Source organism: Chrysochloris asiatica, unplaced genomic scaffold (genome assembly GCF_000296735.1).
Source record: "Chrysochloris asiatica unplaced genomic scaffold, ChrAsi1.0 scaffold00016, whole genome shotgun sequence".
Lineage (NCBI taxonomy): Eukaryota > Metazoa > Chordata > Mammalia > Afrosoricida > Chrysochloridae > Chrysochloris > Chrysochloris asiatica.
The window spans coordinates 6,115,256-6,137,112 of record NW_006408534.1 but is presented as its reverse complement, the minus strand read 5'-3'; the positions used below and the strand labels follow the sequence as shown (position 1 = coordinate 6,137,112).

Here is a 21,857-nt window from a genome sequence, read left to right as displayed (position 1 = left end):
TGTAATGAAACAAGTTATATGAATGGTTGAATGTGAAACTGATGATGTGCCCTGTAAACTTTCACTCAATCCACAATAAAAACCTTCAATTAAAATAAATAAATAAATACAAAAGGTCAGAGCTAATGGCTCTGCAGGGCCCTGCAGTCCTGGTTAGGAAGGCAAGTGTGTGTGTAGGGGGTGGGGTGGGGAAAAGATGAATCCTGGACCTTGGGGGAAGAAAGATGCTGCTTAGCTGGAGGGTGTCCTGTTTCTAGAAATAGCTTCCAATCTGATTCAGTTCCTAAGTCAGTTCCCACACGTTCTTACTGGCAGACGTATTTCACACCAACTGCTGGAGCAGTAAGTGACCTTAATAATCATCTCTAGTCTACCTCTCACTTTGTCTATGAAGAAATGGACACTCAGATTGTTGAAGAGGTTGGGGGATATCCTAGACAGAAGCCAGGTCTCTCCATACCCTGTCTGGTGATTCCCCCTTTACTTTATTACACTGTCTCAAGATGTGGGTCAAATGCCAAAAAGTAATCAGAAGAGAAGCAGGTTGTTGTTCAAGATGAACTAAGAGCCAGGCTTTGTGCTTGGTACTTGAGTTGATGCTGTTTAGTGCTATGGATTTGGTTTTGACTCAAAGCGTATCCTGTATAGGGTTCAGGAGGTTGTAAATCTTTATGAGAAGAGAAAGCCTCATCTTTCTCCCATGGAGTGACTGGTAGATTTGAACTACTGACCTTGCAGTTAGCAGCTCGTAATCTACTATGCTACCAGGGTTCCTTTAGTACTCGAATGGAAGGCAAAAAAAAGATGTAAGAGAGCAGGGCAAAACACTTGATCAAGCACTTTACAAAGGAGGCTATTCACTCACTCACTGCAGTTATGGAATGATGCTTAACTTCACTGATTAACAAGCAGAAGCAAGTTTATATTTTTAAGTTTTTATTATGAATTGAGTGATGGTTTACAAGGGAGAACATCAGCTTTACACTCATCCTATCGTATTTCGTTTCGCTGCAATGATTACAATCCCTTCCACGCATCATCATTCAACAGCATTTGCTTCCATTCCGTCTGTTGTTTTTGGATGTACACCGAAGCACTCAGGAATATACAACCATTTTAACAACCAAAGGGCACAACCTGCAAGCCTGCTCCCTAGCTGCCAGCACACAGCCCCTTTCACTCCTTGAGTCCAGAGTCCCCAGCTACTCCCATCTATCCTCATCATTGTCTCTGCCTCCATCTCTGGCATTGCTGCTTCTCTGGATAGGGTCCCGCACTCCACTCTTCTAGTTTGATGGTCCCAGGGTCCTCCGCTCCTGGACTGCAAGATCAACCACTCCCCTCCTTTTGTTACAAAACGTTTACCTGTACATTTCCAACCCTCACAGTCAGTCCTGATATCAATTACTCACTATTGAACCACAAGAGTCTTATCTCCATCTTCTTTCACCAGCCCTGTCCAGACAGGTTGGAAACCACTCAGTGGAGAGTCTACTTTCCCTCGCACCCTCTGAACCTTGGATCCCTCTTGAAAGCTTGTAAGCCAGTCACTTTGTGCCTCCCCAATTTTGGGTAGCCAATGTCTGAGTTGTCCATCCCTGACAACCCTCTGTACAGAAGGGGGGTGGGGGATTGATCCTCGCTGTAAAGATTCCTTCCCTCTTTTGACCTACTACATCCATAAGTATAGATCAAGTTCATTAAATTGTAGTGGATTACTCTTTTTTTTTCCTCTTCTTTCTTCCTCTAGTCGAGTTCTGATCATCCAGCCATTGAAGCCAGGTCAAATGGGTACTATCTGCAAGTATGGGAGTTCTTGTGCATCTCCCCTCACTTCATATCAGATGGATGCTTCACTCTTCGCTCTAGTCCTCTGTGGCTATGTTCCTGTGCTGGGCTCAGGAGTCACCAGGTCTCACTATACTGCTGGCCAACCAGGTCTCAATCCAGGTCGATAGGAGTCTATTGAATGTGGTTGGACTTAGCTCACGGCTTCATTGCTGTTTCCCCCCCACTTCCCCCATAATCGTAAACCAACGTGGTCACCAGCAAGACCACATGCCTGCTCATGTATTCCCCTTGAGTCTCAGTCTTGGAAGGGGGTTTGACCTGAGGGGACCCGATTGCTTGCAGAGGCAAATTTAAATGACCATAAGATACCACTGGAGTCCTGGTGTGGTGCTGTGAGTTAATGCAGTGGACTGCAAAGGTGGTTTGAACTTCAAGGTCAGTGGTTCAAGCTCACCAGTTACTCCTTAAAAATCGAGTCAGAAAAGACTCAACTGTACTTAACGACAACAACAACAAGATACCACTTAGTCATTGTGTTGTTGTTAAATGCCACTGAGTCAGTTCCGACTCATACCAACCCTCTCTAGGGTTTCTGAGGAGCATCTGGTGGGTTTGAACCACCAACCTTGCAGTTCAAACTGACCTTTGAGTCCAGAGTATTATTCTGCAGCGCCCTACCAGGACTCCTAGAAAGGTAAAATTGAACAAAACAGATAATATCAAGTGATTAATAACGAAGATGTGGAATAGCTGGGCATTTCATACACTGTTGTTGGGAGTGGAAACTACTAAAACCACATCATTAAAGGTTGCACTGTATCTACAAAAGCAGTCCAGGGAAATACCCAGAAACACAAATAGCTAGACAAGTTCACCTAAAGATTACTCACAGCAGCTATATTCATAATAGCACCAAAGTGGAAAAAAGATCTATGAGTTTCTAGAGCAGGGCCACGAATTCTTAACACAGAGCTTGATACTCAATACATGTGTTAAATGAACAAATGAATGAAAAAAAAAAAGGGAGGCAAATCCAAGTTCAAACCCATTCCCACTGTCCTATAGGGTCGCTATGAATCCAAATCCACTCAGTGACCCTATAGGATAAAGTAGAACTGCTTTTTAAGGTTTCTGAGTCTGCAAACCTTTACAGGACCAGACAGCTTCATTTTTCTCCTATAAAGCGTCTGGTGGACTTGACTCGCTGACCTTGCAATTAACAGCCCAAAGGTCAAAGCTGGTGGCCATCAACTAGAAAACAAAGTGTGAGACTAAGGTAATTTGTCCTGTTGAAAATAATAAAAACTTACTGAAATTTGAACATAAGGTTTATTACTGAGCAGCTATTTTATACAGGAAGACCATTTTGATTCCGGAAAAAGCAAATGGTTTAAAGAAGCTAGGGGCATGGGGTTTATAAAGAAAGAAGGAGAGAGAAATATAGAAGCTCAACTATTGGCTAATCTTAACCCGATTGATTGAATCCTGGCCTTCTCGCTTTACTGAAATCCACTGATATTAGGTTACTTCTGGCCTGGCCAGGCTACTGAAGTAATACTGACGGAGGAGTGGTTAAAAGCTGGACTACTAAGGTTGTTGGTTTGAACCCAGCAACCACTCTGTGGGAAAAGGATGTGGCAGTCTGCGTCCTTAAAGATTACAGCCTTGGAAACCCTATAAGGCAGTTAGACATTGTCCTAGAAGGTTGTTATGAGGTGGAATCCACTGGACTGCAATGGATTTGGTTTATACACCAGCAGCCACAGACTTTTTGGAATTTAAATTAGAAGGTAAAAGTTGGGCAACTAAATTTTTCTAGCAGGATAAGACTAATTTACATTTCTATAGAGCAGTTTCTGGCAGGTTTTGGCATTTGGGTTCAGATTTTTTTCTCATGGGGCCACCCTGAATGCGGTTCAAACATTTTATGGCTAATCTTTGGTTTCATGGATAAGAAAAACCCTAAAATCACAGTAAGATATGTTATTAATTTTCCTATTCAACAGTTCAAATGCATTCTCACCTGCAGGTTTTGTGGTAAATGGTGTTTTTTAGACGGCTGAGGAGTTGTCCCTTTGCTCCTTGAAACTCGCAGAGCTGGTAGGTATCGGGCAGGCAAGAGGGGACATAGTATTCAAGGAACTGTTGTTGTTCTTAAGTGCTGTCTAGTGGATTCTGACTCATAGCCTCCCTGTATAGGGTTTCTGAGGAGTGGCTAGTGGGTTTGAACCTCCAGCCTTTCAGTTACAAGTCCAGTGCTTATTCTAAGTGGCCACACCAGGACTCCATTCAAGGAACTTGGGAGCCAAAAATGGAAGGGAAACCTGACAGAGGCCCAACCTCTGTGGCCCAGGCCTGTAAGTATTTCTACAAACAACAGCTGGCATGCTGGGAGCATCATTCTGCAGAGCCATTGACAGGATGTTCAGAAACTCCTCCTGCTGTTGGCTTCCTCCCCCAAAGCTGCCTGGAACTCTGCAGTCTGGAGGGAGGCGCACCCAGAGCCACTGTCAACAGGCTCACAAACTCCTACATTGAAAAATGGTGCTCAAGAGGGACCACAGTGCAGCAGATGGGGATAGCTTGTTTGCAGAAGCTAACTGTCTGTGTTGGATTTTCCCCTCCCCTCCCCTCCGCCTGGATGTGGAATCACTAACTCTGTGCTGAGCTAGTGGGATAGCCTTGACTCGGAGGGAATATGAACATTTTTTATGCTCAGCCGTTCCAGCTGTAAAGATTTTTATCCTATTACTGCTAAGTGACGAGTACAAGGAGAGAAATGATGATGATCTTTGGCAGCCATTCCAACCGAGTAAATACAAGGAGGGAGAAATGTGATCAGAGGCTGGGCCACTGCCCCTTCATTTCCCAGGATGAAAAGGAGCAAAGGAAAAATGTCTTCCTGGTGAGATATGTATCGAAGTGTGGAATTTTCCCTCCAGGCAAGCGATGGGCGCCCTACTGATAGAATCATTTAACACCACACTGGACAAAGGCCTGAAGAATATGCTGAGGAGAAGGAATAGAGCCAGCCGGGCAGGAGGAGGTGACCTAATGAGGCTTCCCCAGCTCTAATGCCCTCCAGCCCCTGCTCATGGTCTGAGTCCACCATGCCACCTGCTCTCCTGCAATCAAAGCAACCCCATAATAAGCACTGCTAGGCAACAGCAAAAGGAGACATTCACTTTATCAAAATCATCCCCTCCATTTCATGGCTTCCTGTCCACCAGACAGTCTATGTACTACTTCCATATGTACAAATCCAGATGTTGTCACCAGAATGTGGCCACAGGGGTTGGATGGGGTCACCCGAGAACCAGGACTACAGTTGAACTAGTCAATGCTTTATAGAATGTTAGATTCAACCGTTAGAAGTTGCCTTTCCCATTCACTGAAGTAGTCACTGAGGGCACACCAACTCTACCCTCTGTTATAAAAAACAAATGAAAAACCCCAAATCTAATACATGGCAATGCCAGGTGTCAGGAATAGAACTGTTACATGGGGTTTCTTGACTGTGACTCTTTACAGAAGCAGATCCCCAGGCATTTTACCCTGGGCACCAATGGATGGGTTTGAACTACAAACCTTTAGAGTTAGCAGCTGATTGAAAAGTGCTTATGACACCTAGGGACCCTTTTGCTATCACAGTGATATCTTGTTCATCCTTGTGATCTCTAAAGGGGGCCTAGTTTTAGTGCAGTGGAAATTAAAGTTATACGTTAAGTGCTGTTGAGTCAGTTCTGACTCAGTGACCACATAGATGGTTTCTGAGGAGCAGTTGGTGGGTTTGAACTGCCAACTTTAGAGTTTGCAATCCAGTTCTGACCCTACAGAGCCACACTTCTTGTTGTTGTTAAGTGCTGTTGAGTCAGTTCCGACCTATAGCAACCCTGTATAGGGTTTCCAATGAGCAGCTGGTGAGCTTGAACTGCCGACCTTGCAGTTCAAACGACTTTGCAGTCCAGTACATTAACCCACAGCGCCACACCAGGATTCCCTAGGAGTCCTATACTGCTGCTGTTGTTGTTGTTAAGTGCCCTTGAGTCAATTCTGACTCATAGTCACCCTATATAGGGTTTCCGAGGAGTGGCTAATGGGTGAATTTGAACCACCAACCCTGCAGTTCAATCTGACTTTTTTGTTCAGTGCATTATCCCACAGTGCCACACCAGAACTCCAGGAGTTCTATATGTTGTTGTTAAGCGCCATCAAGTTGGTTCTGACTCATAGTGGCCTTGTACATAGTTTCCGAGGAGCGGTTGGTAAGTTTGAACCACTGACCTTGTGGTTCAAACCAACCTTGCAGTCCAGTGCATTAACCCGCAGCACCACACCAAGACTCTTGTTGTTGTTAAGTACTTTGGCTTTGGTTCCAACTCATAGTGACCCTGCACAGGGTTTCTGAGGCTGCAAATCTTTAAGGGAGCAGAAAGCCTCATCTTTCTCCTGCGGAATAGCTGGTGGTTTTGAACGGCCAACCTTGAGGTTAGCAGCCCGATTCATAACCACTACACTACCAGAGCTCCTTAGGAGTCCTATATAGTCAGTGTTAAAAGAAATGTGAGCCTTAAGAGGAAGTCAGCAATCACAATGCTTTGTTCATGTTGAAGTGGGTTGGGGCTGGGCTGGGGGATCTCATGTGCATATGTCTGTAATGGAAGACCAACAAGGTAGAACAAATTCATCTAAAATCGTGTGGGGACTCATGAACTGACAAAGCTTGGAGGTTACCTATTTCAACACCCTTATTTTACAGATGAGGCCAGGACACCAGGAGAGGCACAATGACAAGCTGAAGGTCATAGCTAGTTCAGCCTCATTTTGATAATCAGGTCAAACCTTATTGGAAGAGGTGGGGTAGACAGGGGAAAGTTATAACTGCTACAGTATGTATGAGTAGGGACTCCATTTGGAACTATAGAAATTTACTTTCTAAACCTACCTGATGTGGCATCACTCAGTGTCCACTTCCACAAACCCCATAAACCCTGGAGATCAAAGCCTGCCACAATCTTATCTTCTTCCACTCTGGCCTCCACTATCCCTTATTCCAAGGAAACTGCCTACCACAAAACACTGTGGACTAAGATACAAATGGCTATTTTGCATTCTTCTACACAGGGGAAGTAGGAACTCTGGTAGCGCAGTGGTTACGAGTCTGGTTCAGCAGTTCGAAAGTACCAGCCATTCCATGAAAGAAAGATGAGGCTTTTTGCTCTCATAAAGATTTACAGTCTCAGAAACTCTACGTAGGGTCGCTAAGAGTCAGAACCAACTCCATGGCACATAACCACCAACCACCATCACATAGGGAAATTAGCCCCCAGACTCACCAGTGCTTGTTTTCTAACTTGACAGTCAATCAATTTCACTAGTCAATCAGCACAGCTGTCTGCTGGGTGAAAACTTCTCATCTCTCCTCACCCCACCTGCTGTCTCCCCCAATCACACTGTACTTTTTGGATTCCTAGCAATTCATCCCACACCCGTCCTCTCAGCAGCTCTTGCTCTAATGCTTAGCTAATAGTTCTTTGGTTCAGGCGCTGTCCAAACACATCCTATAAATCAGAATCCAATTACTGTGGTAAGAAAATTGGAAGCAAATTTAATAAGCTCAGACCCCTCCCACATGCTATTTCCTCACTCTTCTCTTATCACTAATGAGAACTCTTTAAGGAAAACACTCTTCTCTTTTAACTGTCTCAGTACCTGCTCTCCTGGTCTCTCACATGAGGGTTCCTGAAGATGGAAGGGTAATGAGGAGGGGATTTCTTTTAGCGCCTCCTTTCCTCTCCACACAGAGAGCAGCTAAGTGACACAATTGTTTCCAGTCTTTCTCTCCCTTTCATTGTTCAACAGACATGTTTGACATCCTGTCATTCATCAAACACTGAGCAAATGCTGTTCAAGTGTTACCCTAAAGGGCAATTTATGTCATAACTAGCAGAACCATAGCTGCAAGGCATGATGGGAACACACAAGGAGACCAGTGCAGGCAAAGCCTCTATTAGTAGGTTTGTTGTTGTTAAGTGCCATTGAGTCAGTTCCAACTCATGGCATTCCTGTATAGGGTTCCCAAAGAGTGCTTGATGGATTTGAGCCGTCAACCTTGTGACCAGTGCTTATCCTCGAGCACCACACCAGGACCCCTCAGTAGATTTGGGCCCTGACAAAGGATCCAATGGTTATGGGGTCATGGAGTCCCCAGTATGAGCTGCCAAGGAGGATAAGCAGAACATGGGTCCTATAGCTGAAAGATCTGGGAGAAGAGGAAGGACCAGAAAGGACTGACAGAGGCCAGAAGTTGTCATAGGACCTGAAAGAGAACTCACATCACTTGGACTGAAGGGTGAGGCAGCATGTGGGTAGGGTAGTCTTATTCCAGCCCTACATTCTCTGCTCATACCCTAGATCGTCCACACGGATCAAACTACTCATGGACTGATCCACAAAAGCAAGCCACAAATGCAAGTTGATGTTTTGTGGGTCTTGAACCTGAGCATTCATCAAAATTTCCTGGAGAACCGCTTAAAGCACAGAGTGTGGTTTAGTAACTCTGGGATATGCAGGTGTAGTTCTAAAAGGTTTCCAAGTGATGCTGATACTTGCTGTACAGCTTATCTGGAAAATCACACTTTAAGAACAACTGTTGTAAGTTCTTGCCCTATATGGCAACTCAGACCTCTTCCTCAATCTCCTATACTCAAGGAAATAAAATAACCTAATGACCTAAAATTCTAGCAGATTTCAAGGACTAGGATAAGTGCTGGGCTATTTATATGTAAATAATGCAAGGCTCTGACTTTAAGAAGCTTCCAGAGGAGTATTCTAGAGTAGTCATCCTCTGGGATCCTGGCTGTATGGAGCTGCCAGGCACTGTTGCTAAGGAAAAGTCGCAAGAGTACTTTTGAGAGGAAAGTTACACTTACAGACTGTCAAAGCTTGAAAAATTCAAATATAATCCAGTCCATTGCCCTTGCTTTTATTCATGGGGAAACCAAGACTCAAACTCTTTTTAGGAATGATTGAGATTAACAAGGACCGGTTGAGTTCCTCCACAGGATATATGTGACAAAGTTTGGGGGTTGTCCAACCTAATAGGAAAAATTGATACCACCAGCCTTGAGAGATTGTCAAGGTAAGCACCATAACTCAAATGTTATCTGTTCTTCTACAGTTGTTCTTATTCATTGTCCAACTTTCACTTGAATATCAGACTAATGAAAATACCATGGTTTGGATCAGGTGCATCCTAGTCCTCAAAGCGAAATCTTTGCTCTTGAATACTTTAAAGAGGTCATGTGCATTAGATTTGCCTAAAACAATACATCCTTTGATTTCTTAACTGCTGCTTCCATGAGTGTTAATGGTTCATCCAAGTAAAATGAAGTCTTTGACAACTTCAATCTTTTTTTGATTTACTTGATGTTATTTATTGGTCCAGTGGTAAGGGATTTTGTTTGCTTTACATTGAGATGCAACACATACCAAAGGCTGTGATCTTTGCTCTATTCATCACTAAGTATTTTAAGTTCTCTTAGCTTCCAGGAGGTGAGGATGTATAATCTACATATTGCAGGGTGTTAATGAGGCTTCCTCCAATCCTGATGTCATGTCTTCTTCATATAATCCAGCTTCTCAGATTCTTTGCTCAGCAAACAGAATGAACAAGTATAGTGCACACCTTTCCTAATTTTAAACCTTTTGGTATTCCTTTGTTCTGTTCAAACAACTGCCTCTTGGTCTATGCACAGGTTCCTGAATACTCGTTCTCTGCAATGTGGTCCATAGCTTGTCATGATCCACAAAATCGAAAGCCTTTGTGTAGTCAATAAAGCACAGGTAAGCATCTTTCTGGAGTCCTGGTGTGGCGCTGTGGGTTAAATGCACCAGACTGCAAAGCAGTTTGAAATGCAAGGTCAGCAGTTCAAGCTCACCAGCTGCTCCTTGGAAACCATATACAGGGTTGCTATGGTTAAAAACTGACTCGACAGCACTTAACAACAAGCATCTTTCTGGTATTCTCTGCTTCAGCCAAAATCCATCTTACGTCAGCAGTGATAGCCCTTGTTTCACATCTTCTTCTGAATCCGGCTTGAACCTCCTGCAGTTCTTTGTCAATGCACCGTTGCAGCCGATTTGGAATTATCATTAGCAAAATTTTACTTGCATGTGATATTAATGATATTGTCCTATGATTTCCCCAATCCATCAGGTCACCTCTCTTTGGTATGAAAAAATACAGATTTCTTTCAGTCAGTTGGCCAATCTTCCAAATTTTTTAGCATAAATGAATGAGTGCCTCCAGTGCTGCATCAGTTTGTTGAAGAATTTCAATTTGTATTCCACCTATTCCTGGAGGCTGTTCTTTGCCAATGCGTTCTTCAGTGCACTTTGGACTTCTTCCTTCAGTACCATTAGCTCTTGATCATATGCTATCTCTTCTTTTTTTTTTTTTTTTTTAAGTTTTTATTGTGAATTATGTGTTAGTTTACATGGGAGAACATTATCTTTACATTCATCTTATTGTATTTTGTTTCATTGCAATGATTACAATCCACTGCATGCATCATCAACCAAATAAATGGTACACCCTACACGCCTGCCCCCTGGCTGCCAGCACATAGCCCCTCTCCCTCCCAGAGTCTCCAGCCTCTCCTTCTCTCCATGTCATCCTCTCTGCCTCCATCCCTGGTGTTACTGCTTCCCTGCACAGTGTCCCACACTTTGCTTTTCTCCCTTGATGGTTCCAGGGATCTCCACTCCTGGACTGCAAAATCAGCCACTCCCCTCCTTTTGTTACAAAACGTTTACATTTACCTTTCCAACATTCTCTGTCAGACCTGATAGCAGTCATTCCCTATTGAACCATAGGAGTCTTATCCCTCTCACCTTTTATCAACCCCATCCAGACAGGTTGGAAACAACTCAGTGGAGAGTCTACCTTTCCCCGTGCCCTCTGCAACTAAGTTCCCTATTGAAAGCTTGTAAGTCAGTCACTTATTGCCTTTGTAGCCGCACACCCTCCCCCCCACCCCGCCCATTTTGGGTGGCCAATATCTAAGTTCCCCTTGTCGATCCTGTGTACCAAGGGGGTGGGAATGATCTTCACTGTAAAGATTTGTTCTCTTCTTTGTCATACTGCATAGGTCAAGTTCATCCAACTGTAGTGGGTTACTCTTTTTTTCCTCTTCTTTTTTCCTCTAGTTGTGTTCTGATTATCCAGCCATTGATGTTAGGTCAAAAGGGTACTATCTGTAAGTGTGGGTGTTCTTGTGCCATATGCTACCTCTTGCAATAGCTGAACATCAACCATTTCTTTTTGGCACGGTGACTGTAGTCCTTTCATTTTGTTTTTGTTTGTTTGTTTTAGAGGAAATATTATTTTATTGTGTTAAAATATATATAACAAAGCCTTCACCAATTTTTTTTTTTACACGAACAATTCAGAGAAATAAGTTGCTTCATCATGTTGTATAGCTAAATGAGATTTTCATTCTAAATTGCCTAGCACTGAGCATATTCTCATGGTAGTTATTCATACTCTAATTAGCAAGGTTAGCACAGATGAAGAGTTACATTGTCCAGGAGAAGTGTATGACCAAGAGAAAACTATTTAATAGTGGAACAATATATGTATCACTCACTAACCTTGAGTCCTGTCCTGCTGGCCTTTCATTTTCTGCTTTTTTTTTTTTTTTTTAAGTGTTTAATGTGAATTGAGTGAAAGTTTACAGGGCAGATCATCAGTTTTACATTCAATAAATCATATAATTTGTTTCATTACAATGATTATAATCCCCTCCATTTACCATCAATTAACAGTATTTCTCTCTATTCATTCGTTTGATGCTTTCTGCGTCATTCAATATGTTGCCCATAGAATCCTTCAATATTGCAATTTGAGGTCTCAATTTTTTCTTTTGTTTGCTCAGTCTGAGAAGTGCTGAGCATGTTATTCCCTTTTGTTTTTCTAATTCTAGGTCTTTGCATACTTTATTATATTTGACTTTGTCTTTTTGAGCTGCCCTTTGAATTTTTCGATTCAGTTATTTTACCTCCTCATTTCTTCCATTTACTTTAGTTAGCATCTCGACTGAACAGCAAAATTCAGTCTCTTCTGACAGCCATTCTGTTCTTTTCCTTCTTTGTTGTCTTCTTCAGGATCTTTTGCTTTCTTCTTGTATGATGTTCTTGATGTCATCCCACAACTCTTATGGTGTTTTGGTCCTTAGTGTCTAAGGCATCAAATCTGTTCTTCAGATAGTATCTAAATTCAGGTGGGATATATGTTAAGGTCATATTTTGGCTCTCATGGACTTGTTTTATTTTCTTCAGCTTCATCCTGAACTTGGATATGAGCAGTTGATGATCTGTTCCAAGTCTGCCCCAGGCCTTGTTCTGACTGATGATATGGAGCTTTTCTACCATCTCTTTCCACAGATGAAGTTAATTTGATTTCTGTGTATTCCATCTGGTGAGGTTCATATGTATAGTTGTCTCTTATGTTGTTTTTAAAAGCTATTTGCAATGAACAGGTAAGCTACTGGCTTTGCAAAATTCTATCATGCTGTCTCCAGTCTCATTTCTATCACCAAGATCTTATTTTCAACAACTGAGTCTTTCTCTTTGTTTCCAACCTTTGCATCCCAATCATCAATAATTATCAATACATCTTGATTACATATTTCATCAATTTTAGACTTAAGAAGATAGTAGAATTCTTCAATTTTATCATCACTACCTTTAGTGGCTGGTGCATAGATTTAAATAATAGTTGTATTAACAGGTCTTTCTTGTGATGTTATTGTTGTTAAGTGCCATCAAGTCAGTTCTGACTCTTAAGGACCCTGCATCGGGTTCCCAAGGAAGAGCTGGTGAATTTGAACCACCAACCTTACAGTTCAAACAGACCTTGCAGTCCACCACATTAACTCACTGTGCCACACCAGGGCTCCTTGTGAGCAAATGGCTATTATCCTATCACAGAGAATGTTGTACTTCATGATAGATCATGAGATGTTCTTTTTGATGATGAATGTGATGCCATTCCTCTTCAATATATCATTCCCGTTATATTAAACCATGTGGTTGTCAGATTAAACATGACCAATGCCAGTACATTTCAACTCATAACTTGATGGCACTTAACAACAACAAACAACTATGCCTAGTATCTTGATGCTTATGCATTCCATTTCATTTTTGACAATTTCCAATTTTCCTAGATTTATACTTGTACATCCCATGTTTTGATTATTAATGGATGTTTTTAGCTGTTTCTTCTCATTTTGAGTTCTGCCCTATCAGCAAATAAAGTTCCCGAAAGCTTTATTCCATTTGCATCACTATGGTCAACTCTACTTTGAGGAGGAGACTCTTGCACAGTTCACAATAATTTGGTGCTCTTCATCGTATTTTAATATTCTGATGAGACAGTGTTCCACTGCTATTCATAAGGTATTCAGTGACTAAGTATTTGGAAGTAGTCTGATTCTCCTTTTCGTGGTCTATCTTTATCTGGAAGCTCAGATTAATGAAACCTGTCCAAAATGGGTGACTGGTATTTAAAGTACCAAGTGGTATAAATTCCAGAATCACAGCAATAATCAAGCCACCACAGTATGACAAACTGATAGACAAGCGATGAGTGGCTTTGGTTAGGTACACCTTAATCCTTAAAGTCTTTACTTTTTAACACTTTAATGAGGTCTTTAGAAGCATATTTGCCCAATGTAATATGCTGTGTGATTTCCTGTTTCGTCCATGGACAGGGATTGTGGACCCAATCATAACAATCATACCCCAAACATGCCAGTCTTCTATTTGGGGCAGGCGCAAATTGAATGGCTCGCAGCAGACAGGAACCACGGTCGCACAGACCATTGGCTTAGCAGGGTTTCTTAGCTTGGATCCCAAAAGGAAGACACTGAAATTGACACTAACCTTCTTATTCAGGCAGCCACTAGCCTATTAGAAGCCTCTTGGCTAGTATTACTCTAAGATGGGTTGATAATGAACCTCATTTTTCTGGAAAATAAAGCACCAGGCTTGGTCTTGATAACGCAACTGCAGATGCAGCCTTAGTAAGGGGAGGACAGATTGAGGCTGTGTGATTTGGGAACTCTAAGAGTAGACAACGAAACCAAAGTCAAGTACAGAGGCCCTCTGGTCCTACTCTTATCATGGCAAAATGTGAAAATGCACATGGCTGGCACAGGAAGGTTATCTTCCAGAAAAGACGATCAAGTTACCTTGTCAGGGTTTGCCCACCATCCCCTAGCTGAGTCTGAAAGCCAGCCTGGGCCATGGGGACCTGCCAGGGGAAAACAGGCCCTAACTATTGCAACTTTTGATTTCATGGCAAGGGTGGCCACTGAATGAGGGGACAAGGTGCAGGTGAAGGAGGCTTCCCACTCTCTGCAACGTTTTTGTGGAAAGTGGAGGGGCTTAGATATGGCACACAGCAATGAGTGGCACAGATGGGGGTCAATTACCATAGCACTGGACTGTGAACTACAAAGTTGGTGGTTCAAGCCCACCAGCTGTTCCTTGGAAATACTATACAGGGTTGGAAATGACAACACCAACAATGCCCTTAGCATCTAACCAGCAGCAAGTGGGTTGCCTGCCCAAATTGTTGATACTGTGCACAATAGTCATAAATACACAAAGGGTTGGAGTAACAGAATGGGAGGAAGAGGAAGTACCTCAAATGGCGAGTGTCCGGGATGGCTCGATTACTGGAGATCCGCTCACTCTCCCGTTGGTTGAAAGCATACAGCTTATATGGATCATCACCAACACGCCACTTTTTGGCATTCAGATACCGCCGCTCATCAAACTGGTCCCAGAGATCATCCCAGTCAACTTCTGAAGGCTGTGTGACAGGAACAAAAGTCTGTGAGAATGGTTCTCTGCCCTCCACTAGCCCCTTCTGCCCCTGTTCATCAGAACCTAACCAGATTATGTTGGCATTGTAGACTCAAAGATCAGGCACAGAGGAAAGTAAAATCATCAGCATTAATAATAACAAACAGAACAGCCATGCCTGAAGCTACCATTTATGTTGTTAACTCGTTCAGCTGGTTCCAACTTATAACGCCCCCCTGTATAGGGTTTCTAAGGAGTGACTGGGTTTGAACCACCAACTTTGTAGTTCAAACAGACAACTCAGCTACCTGCAGGGACATTTTGCATAGTAGGAAGGAAGTTTGAGCCTCACACTCACCGTTGGTGGTCATTTCCCAATGGAGATTAGTGCCACCATTCCTTGAGGAAAGCCAGTCTGGATCTAACAAAGCTCAAACCTTTCATGCTCATCCAAACTATAGGAAAACTGCATCTTTGGGAAAATCTTGTTGCATTAATTCTAATCTGGAAGGTGAGGGCTGGTGCCCTGAGGTAAGCATAGCCACCAAGGATAAGATGGTCACTTGAGTAGCTCTACAAGTCCCTAAAGTTGCCCTTAAGCCTAGGGAACTGAGAACCGGCCTTAGCCACCAGTGACCCAGATGCAACTCTGGCACCATCTTCAGAAAGGCCTAGGGCAGGCCCAGCAGACAGCAGCTCAGCTCTTAGCCCAGTGAAGGCCAGCTGCTCGTTCATCTTAGGCACCACGTGATCTTATCCAGTAATTGATCTCTCTCTCTCTCTCTTGCTATCTCGTTTTGAAACAGCACTCTCCTGCTAATAGCATAAAATGAAGCTTTGAAAACCAGTGATTTTTATCCAATAATTGATTTTATTAATATCCTGTGATACTGCTGATACAACAATATGTTAAGGGGAATTTGAGTTTGGGCTGAGCAGAAAAAGAATGAGCAATTTCCAGTGTATGCTGTGAGGTGTCACTGCCTGACAGCTGTCACCTCTGATTAGAACATCAGCCCAGGGCGATCCAGACATTCTGTCCTCATAAAAAAAGAGCCATGGGGTCCCAAACTGTCTCCCACTAACTAATTTCCCATTTACCTCATTGCAATTCTCAAACTAGATCGTGAGCACATGCAGTGCCACAGAGATGGCCTGAAGCATGGAGAGGTAAGCATGAAGACAGCTAGAATACAACGCAAGATGAGTCCATTGCATAAGCTCAATAACAATGTTTTGACAGCACCACGAAGTGAGGGCAATCTAGGGGAGGCTTCTTGGAGAGGTGACAAATGAGCTGCATCATGATATGAGAAGTGCTTTTACTTCATTTAAGGGGAAGTGAGAAGGCAAGGAAGAGGAGAATGTTCAACGATTGGCTGTCTCAGAAATGCAGACTGTGGATTGCAAAGAGGGCACGAGTGATAGGAAACCCTGGAAAGAAACTGTGTCTTTATGAGGCAGGTTGTGCGGAAAAGGTCTCTGGCCAGAGTCTGTAGGATGCAGTGGAGGGAAGAAAACTAGTCACAGAGAGATCAGTTGTGAAGGACCTCAATTTACAACTTGATGGGAGAAATATGAACAAGGGCACAGTTAGATCCTAAACAGTTGGTTCTAGGCTTTAGTGGAGAAACAGGTGGGGCGGCAGGTGCCCGTGATGAGGCATGAGGGCCCTCATCTCATTGTCTACCCACTATTCACACCACACAGGATACAGGAACAACAGGGTAAGGGCTGGGTGGCCTGCTTAGTCTGACTGTGGCCACCCCAGAAAGCAGCTGAGTATTCCAAGACCCAGATCTACCTTCCTGGAGACAGAACTCAGCCAGTATTGTGGTCCCCAGTAAGCCTGCAGCAGGGGTCAAGAGATTTATTAAACAGCCAGTAGAGGGCAGCATCAAAGGGACTGCTCTCCTCAGATTGGGGAACAGAGCTGATTTCATTTGTTCAGGGAGATCCTCTTGGGGTAGCGCACTTCCTGTGCTGGGAACTTGTCTTTTCTATAATATTTGGATGTATTCAATAACAGTAAAAGTACAATAAAATAATAAATCACATCTGAATGTTGCTGTTGTTGTTAGTTACTGTCAAGTTGATTTCAATTCACAGCGATCACATGTGTGCAAAGTAGAACTTCTCCCGGGCTGTGACCTTTTGGAGCCAGATCACTAGGCCTGTTTTACGGAAACACCTCTGGATGGCTTCAAATCAGGAACCTATCTGCTAGTAGGCGAGTGCTTAACTGGTTGCTCCATCCAGGGTACCCCACACTGAAATAGCAATTTATATTTTACAGAGCACCTTGCGTGTATTCCCTTGTGTATTCCTCTCACTCATTTGCATAGAGTAAATTGGTTTAGAGAGAATAGGGGTTTAGGAAGGTCACCAGCTAATAAGTAGCAGAGCAGAACTTGGAACAATGACCTAAATCCTCCCACAGTCTCCCAATCCCTGAGTCTTCTTACCATGGACAGAAACAACAAAGGGAAGCTCCTCCGCTGAGGGTAAGTGGGCAAAGGAAGATCTCGGTAAGAAAGCCCCTGTGTAGGCAGAAAGCTGGATAAGACCAACACAACAGGCAGCCACTCTTTCCCTCCTTTACATGAGAAAGAGTAGGGTAAGTGAACCTCCAGCTTACAGTGCTTACAGTAATAAGTTGGTAATCAATTTCCGAGCTCTTTAATTCACAAGTCTTCAGGCCAACCTCTGAGGATCCAAATCACCACAGAAGGGCAAACGCTTGGGCTGACTTCACAACTTTACCCAACTACCCTATCATAAGATGTTGCCCTCCTCTCTGACTCTGCAGTAGACCCTTTACAGTACATTGTACCCATGTGTTGGATTCTTTGCTTCCTGGGGCTCATTGGAACATTTGAAAAAACTTCTAAGACATTTTCACAAACTTTCTGAAGTGATAATCCTCTTAGAAACAACAGACAACCTTAGGAGCCCTGATAGTCCAGCATCACTGGATGAACGTAGCTGGAAGCTTATACCACAGTTTCAAATACTGGGTGAGGAATGATTTACTTCACCTTTAAATAATGTTATTGTTGTCCTTCAGTGCCATTGAGTCCAATCCAACTCAAAGTGAACCTGTGCACAACACAATGAGACATTACTAGGTCCTGAGCCATCCTCACAACTGTTCATTTTGAGTCCATAGTTGCTGTCATTGTGTCAGCTCATCTCTTTGGGCATCTTCCACTTTTTCCCTAACCCTTTTTTACCAAGCATGATACCCTTCTTCAGGGATTGATCCTTCCTTGCCATCCTGTCTTCAAGGAGCCTTCTGACTGTACTTCTTCTAAGACTGATTTCGTGTTTTTCTGGCAGTCATAGTACTTTTGATATTCTTCTCCAACACCATAATTCAAATCCATCAATTCATTTGTGGTCTTCCTTCTTCCTTGTCCATATAAGGTGAATGAAAATATGGGTCAGGTGCACCTTGGTCCTCACACTGATATCTCTGCTCATCAACACTACAAAGAGGTCTCGTGCAGCAGATTTATGTAATGCAATACTTCATTTGATTTCTTGACTCCTGCTTCCATGAGTGTTGAGAGTGGATCGAAGCAAAATCAGGTTTTTTACAACTTCAATCTTTTCTCCATTTATCATGATGTTATTTATTGGTCCAGTTGTGAGGAATTTTGTTTTCTTTACATTGAGGTGCAAACCATACTTAAGGCTGTAGACTTTGATCTTCATCAGTAAAGTCTTCAAATGCTCTTTATTTTCAGCAAGCAAGGTTGGGCCACCTGCATATCACTGGTTGTTAATGATGCCTTCTCAAATTCTGACTCCATGTGCTTCTTCATATATTCCTGCTTCTTGGATTATTTATTCAGCATAAAGACTGAATAAGAATGGTGAAAGAAAACAGCTACAGCACATAGCTTTCTTGATTTTAAATCATCCGGTATCTCCTTGTTCTGTTCAAAACACTGAATCTTGGTCAATAAAAAGATTCATCATGAGCACTGTGAAGTGTTCTGGAATATCCATTCTATACAATGCTATCCATAGTTTGTTATTATCCACACTGTAAAAACCTTTTGTATATTCATAAAGCCCAAGAACACATTTTTCTGGCACTTTCAGCTTTAAACTAAGATCCATTAGATCTTATTGAACAACGTCAGAAGCATCAAAAAAGATGGAAATAATGCACAATCATTATACAAAAAAAATAATTTATCAATGCTCAACTATTTCAAGAGGTAACATATACAGCAATAATACACCTAATTCCAAGTTTTCTGATTCTGGCTTGAATTTCTGGTAGCTTCATGTTGATGCACTGCCAAAACTGTTTTTGAATTATCAGCAGAATTTTACTTGCATGTGATATTAATGATATTGCTCGATAATTTCTGCTCTCTGTTGGGTCACCTTGCTTTGCAATGAATGCAAATATGGATCTCTTCCAATTGGTTGGCCAGGAGCTGTTTTCCAAATTTCTTTACATAGATGAGAGAGTACCTCCAGTGTTGCATCAGTTTGTTGAATCATTTCAAATTGTATTTCATCAATTCCAGGAGTGTTGGTTTTTGCCAAGGCCCTCAATGCAGCTTGGACCTCTTCCTTCAATACCATCAGTTATTAATCATATGTTACCTCTTGAAATAGTTGAGCACTGATAAATTATTTTTTTTGAATAATGATTGTGTATTATTTCCATCTTTTTTGATGCTTCTGATGTTGTTCAATATTTTGTACATTCCAACTCATAGCAACCCTATAAAAGGTTTCTGAGGAGGGCTGGCTAATTTGAACCAGTGACTTTGCAGATCAAACCAACCTTGCAATCTAGTGCTTATCCTACAGCGTTACTTTCTTCAATATTGCAACCCAAGGCTTAATTTCTTCTTCAGTTCATTCAGCCTTAGAAAGGTTGAGCATGTGATTCCCCTTTGGTTTACTAACCCCAGGTCTTCGCACAATTCTTTATAATACTTGACTTTGTCTTCTCCAGATTCCCTTTGAGATTTTATGATCAGCTTTGTTACCTCCTCTTTTCTTCCACTCACTTTAGAATCTCTTCACTGGAAAGCAAGTTTCAAAGTCTCTTCTGACATTCATTTTGGCCTTTTCTTTTGAATAACCTTTTGCTTTCTTCCTGTATAATGTTCTTGATGTCATACCACAATTCTTCTAGTCTTCTGCTATTAGTGTCTAATGCATTAAATCTGTTCTTGAGATGACCTCTGAATTCAGGTGGCATATGTTTTAGGTCATCTTTTGGTTCTTGTGGACTTGCTTTAACTTTCTGCAACTTCAAGCCAAACTGGCATACGAGCAATTGATGATCTGTTTCACAGTCTGTTCTTGGTATAGTTTTCACAAAAGAAACTGAGTTTCTCCACTGTCCCTTTCTACAGTTGTAGCCAATCTGATTCCTGTGCAATCCATCCCAGTGGTGTCAATGTGCATGGTGTCTGTGAGCCGTGGAGTTGGTTCCGACTCATAGGGACCCTGCACAGGGTTTCCGAGGCTGTAAATATTTACGGGGCAGAATGCCTCATCTTTCTCCAACGGAACAGCTGGTAGTTTTGAACTGCTGACCTTGTGGTTCGCAGCCCGATTAGTAACCACAACACTACCCAGTCAATGTTGCTGAAAAAGGGTATTTGAAATGAAGATGTCATTGATCTTGCAAAATTTTATCATGTGATCTCCATCAGGATTGCTATCACCACTGTCATATTTTCCATCTAAAAAGCCTTCCTCTTTGCTTTTAACTTTCACATTCAAATCACCAGTAATTATCAATACATTTTGATTGCATGTTTGATCAATTTCAGACTGAAGAAGTTGGTAGAATTCTTCAATTTTATCATCACTGGCTTAAGTGGTTTGTGCGTACATTAAAATAATAGTGTTTCTCACTGGTCTGTCTTCTTTGGAGGCCTATGGCTATTATCCTATCACAACATTGTACTTCCAGATAGATCTTGAAATGCTCTTTTTTGGTAATGAATGCATTTCTATTCCTCTTCAGTTTGTCATTCTTGGTACAGTAAACCTGTTGTTGTTAAGTGCCGTTGAGTCGGTTCCAATCCATAGCAACCCTGTATAGGATTTCCAAGGAGCAGCTGGTGAGCTTGAACCGCCGACTTTACAGTTCAAACAGCTTTACAGTCTGGCGCATTAACCCACAGTGCCACACCAGGACTCCACAACAAACCATATGATTAGAAAATTCAGAATGTCCAATAGCAATCCATTTCAGTTGACTAACACCTAGGATGATGCAGTAGGATAAGTACTGGACTGAAAGGTTGATTTGAACAGCAAGGTTCACAGTTCAAAGTCACCAACCGCTCCTCAGAAACCCTATATAGGGTAGCTATGCATTGGAAGCAACTTGACGGCACTTAACAACACCACCACCTTAGGATATTGATCTTTATGCATTCCATTTAATTTTTGACAACTTCCAATTTTCCTAGATTCATACTTCTTACATTCCACATTCTGATTATTAATGGTTGTATGCAGCTGTTTCTTCTATTTTGAGTTGTGCCCCATCAGCAAATGAAGGTCCAGAAAGCTTTACCCCCATTCACGTCACTATGGTCAACTCTACTTTGAGGAGATAGCTCTTCCCAGTCATATTTTGAGTGTTTTCAAACCTGAAGGGTGGTTCCTCTGGCAATATATCCGACAATGTTCCAGTGCTATTCATGTAACTAACTATTTCAGTAACTAACCACTCAGAATAGATCTTCCTAGTCTGTCTTAGTCTGGAAGCTCCAATGAAACTTGCCCACCATGGATACCTCTTCTGTTATTTAAAATACCAGAGCCATAGCTTCCAGCATCACAGAAACACATAACCCCACCACTGTATTACAAGCTGACAGATGAGTACTGGGTTTAAATAATAGTTCTGTCATTTAAAATATCTGACAAAAAATTTGATGCGAAGGCACAATTGAAAATGAGAAGAAATAGTGCAAACATCCACTAATCATCAGAAAGTGGAATATAAAAAGCATGACTCTAGGTAAATTGAAAGTTGTCAAAAATGAAATGGGATGCATAAAGATAGATATCGTAGGCATTAGTGAGCTGAAATAGATTGGTATTGTCTATTTTGAATGAGGCAATCAGATGGTTTTACTAAGCCAGGAACATCAAATTAAAGAGGAATGGCATCACATTCCTTACTAAAATGA

General features: G+C 42.1%; 1 protein-coding gene across 1 annotated transcript in view; it reads right to left on the bottom strand.

The window, feature by feature from the left end:
- Nucleotides 1–21,857, bottom strand: part of GALNT14 (UDP-N-acetyl-alpha-D-galactosamine:polypeptide N-acetylgalactosaminyltransferase 14 (GalNAc-T14)) — a 346,096-nt gene that overhangs the window by 104,107 nt on the left and 220,132 nt on the right. Inside the window, exon 2 of the mRNA XM_006835163.1 lies at nucleotides 14,505–14,674. Coding sequence (XP_006835226.1) covers nucleotides 14,505–14,674 — 170 coding nt within the window. The remainder of the gene's footprint in view (nucleotides 1–14,504; nucleotides 14,675–21,857) is intronic.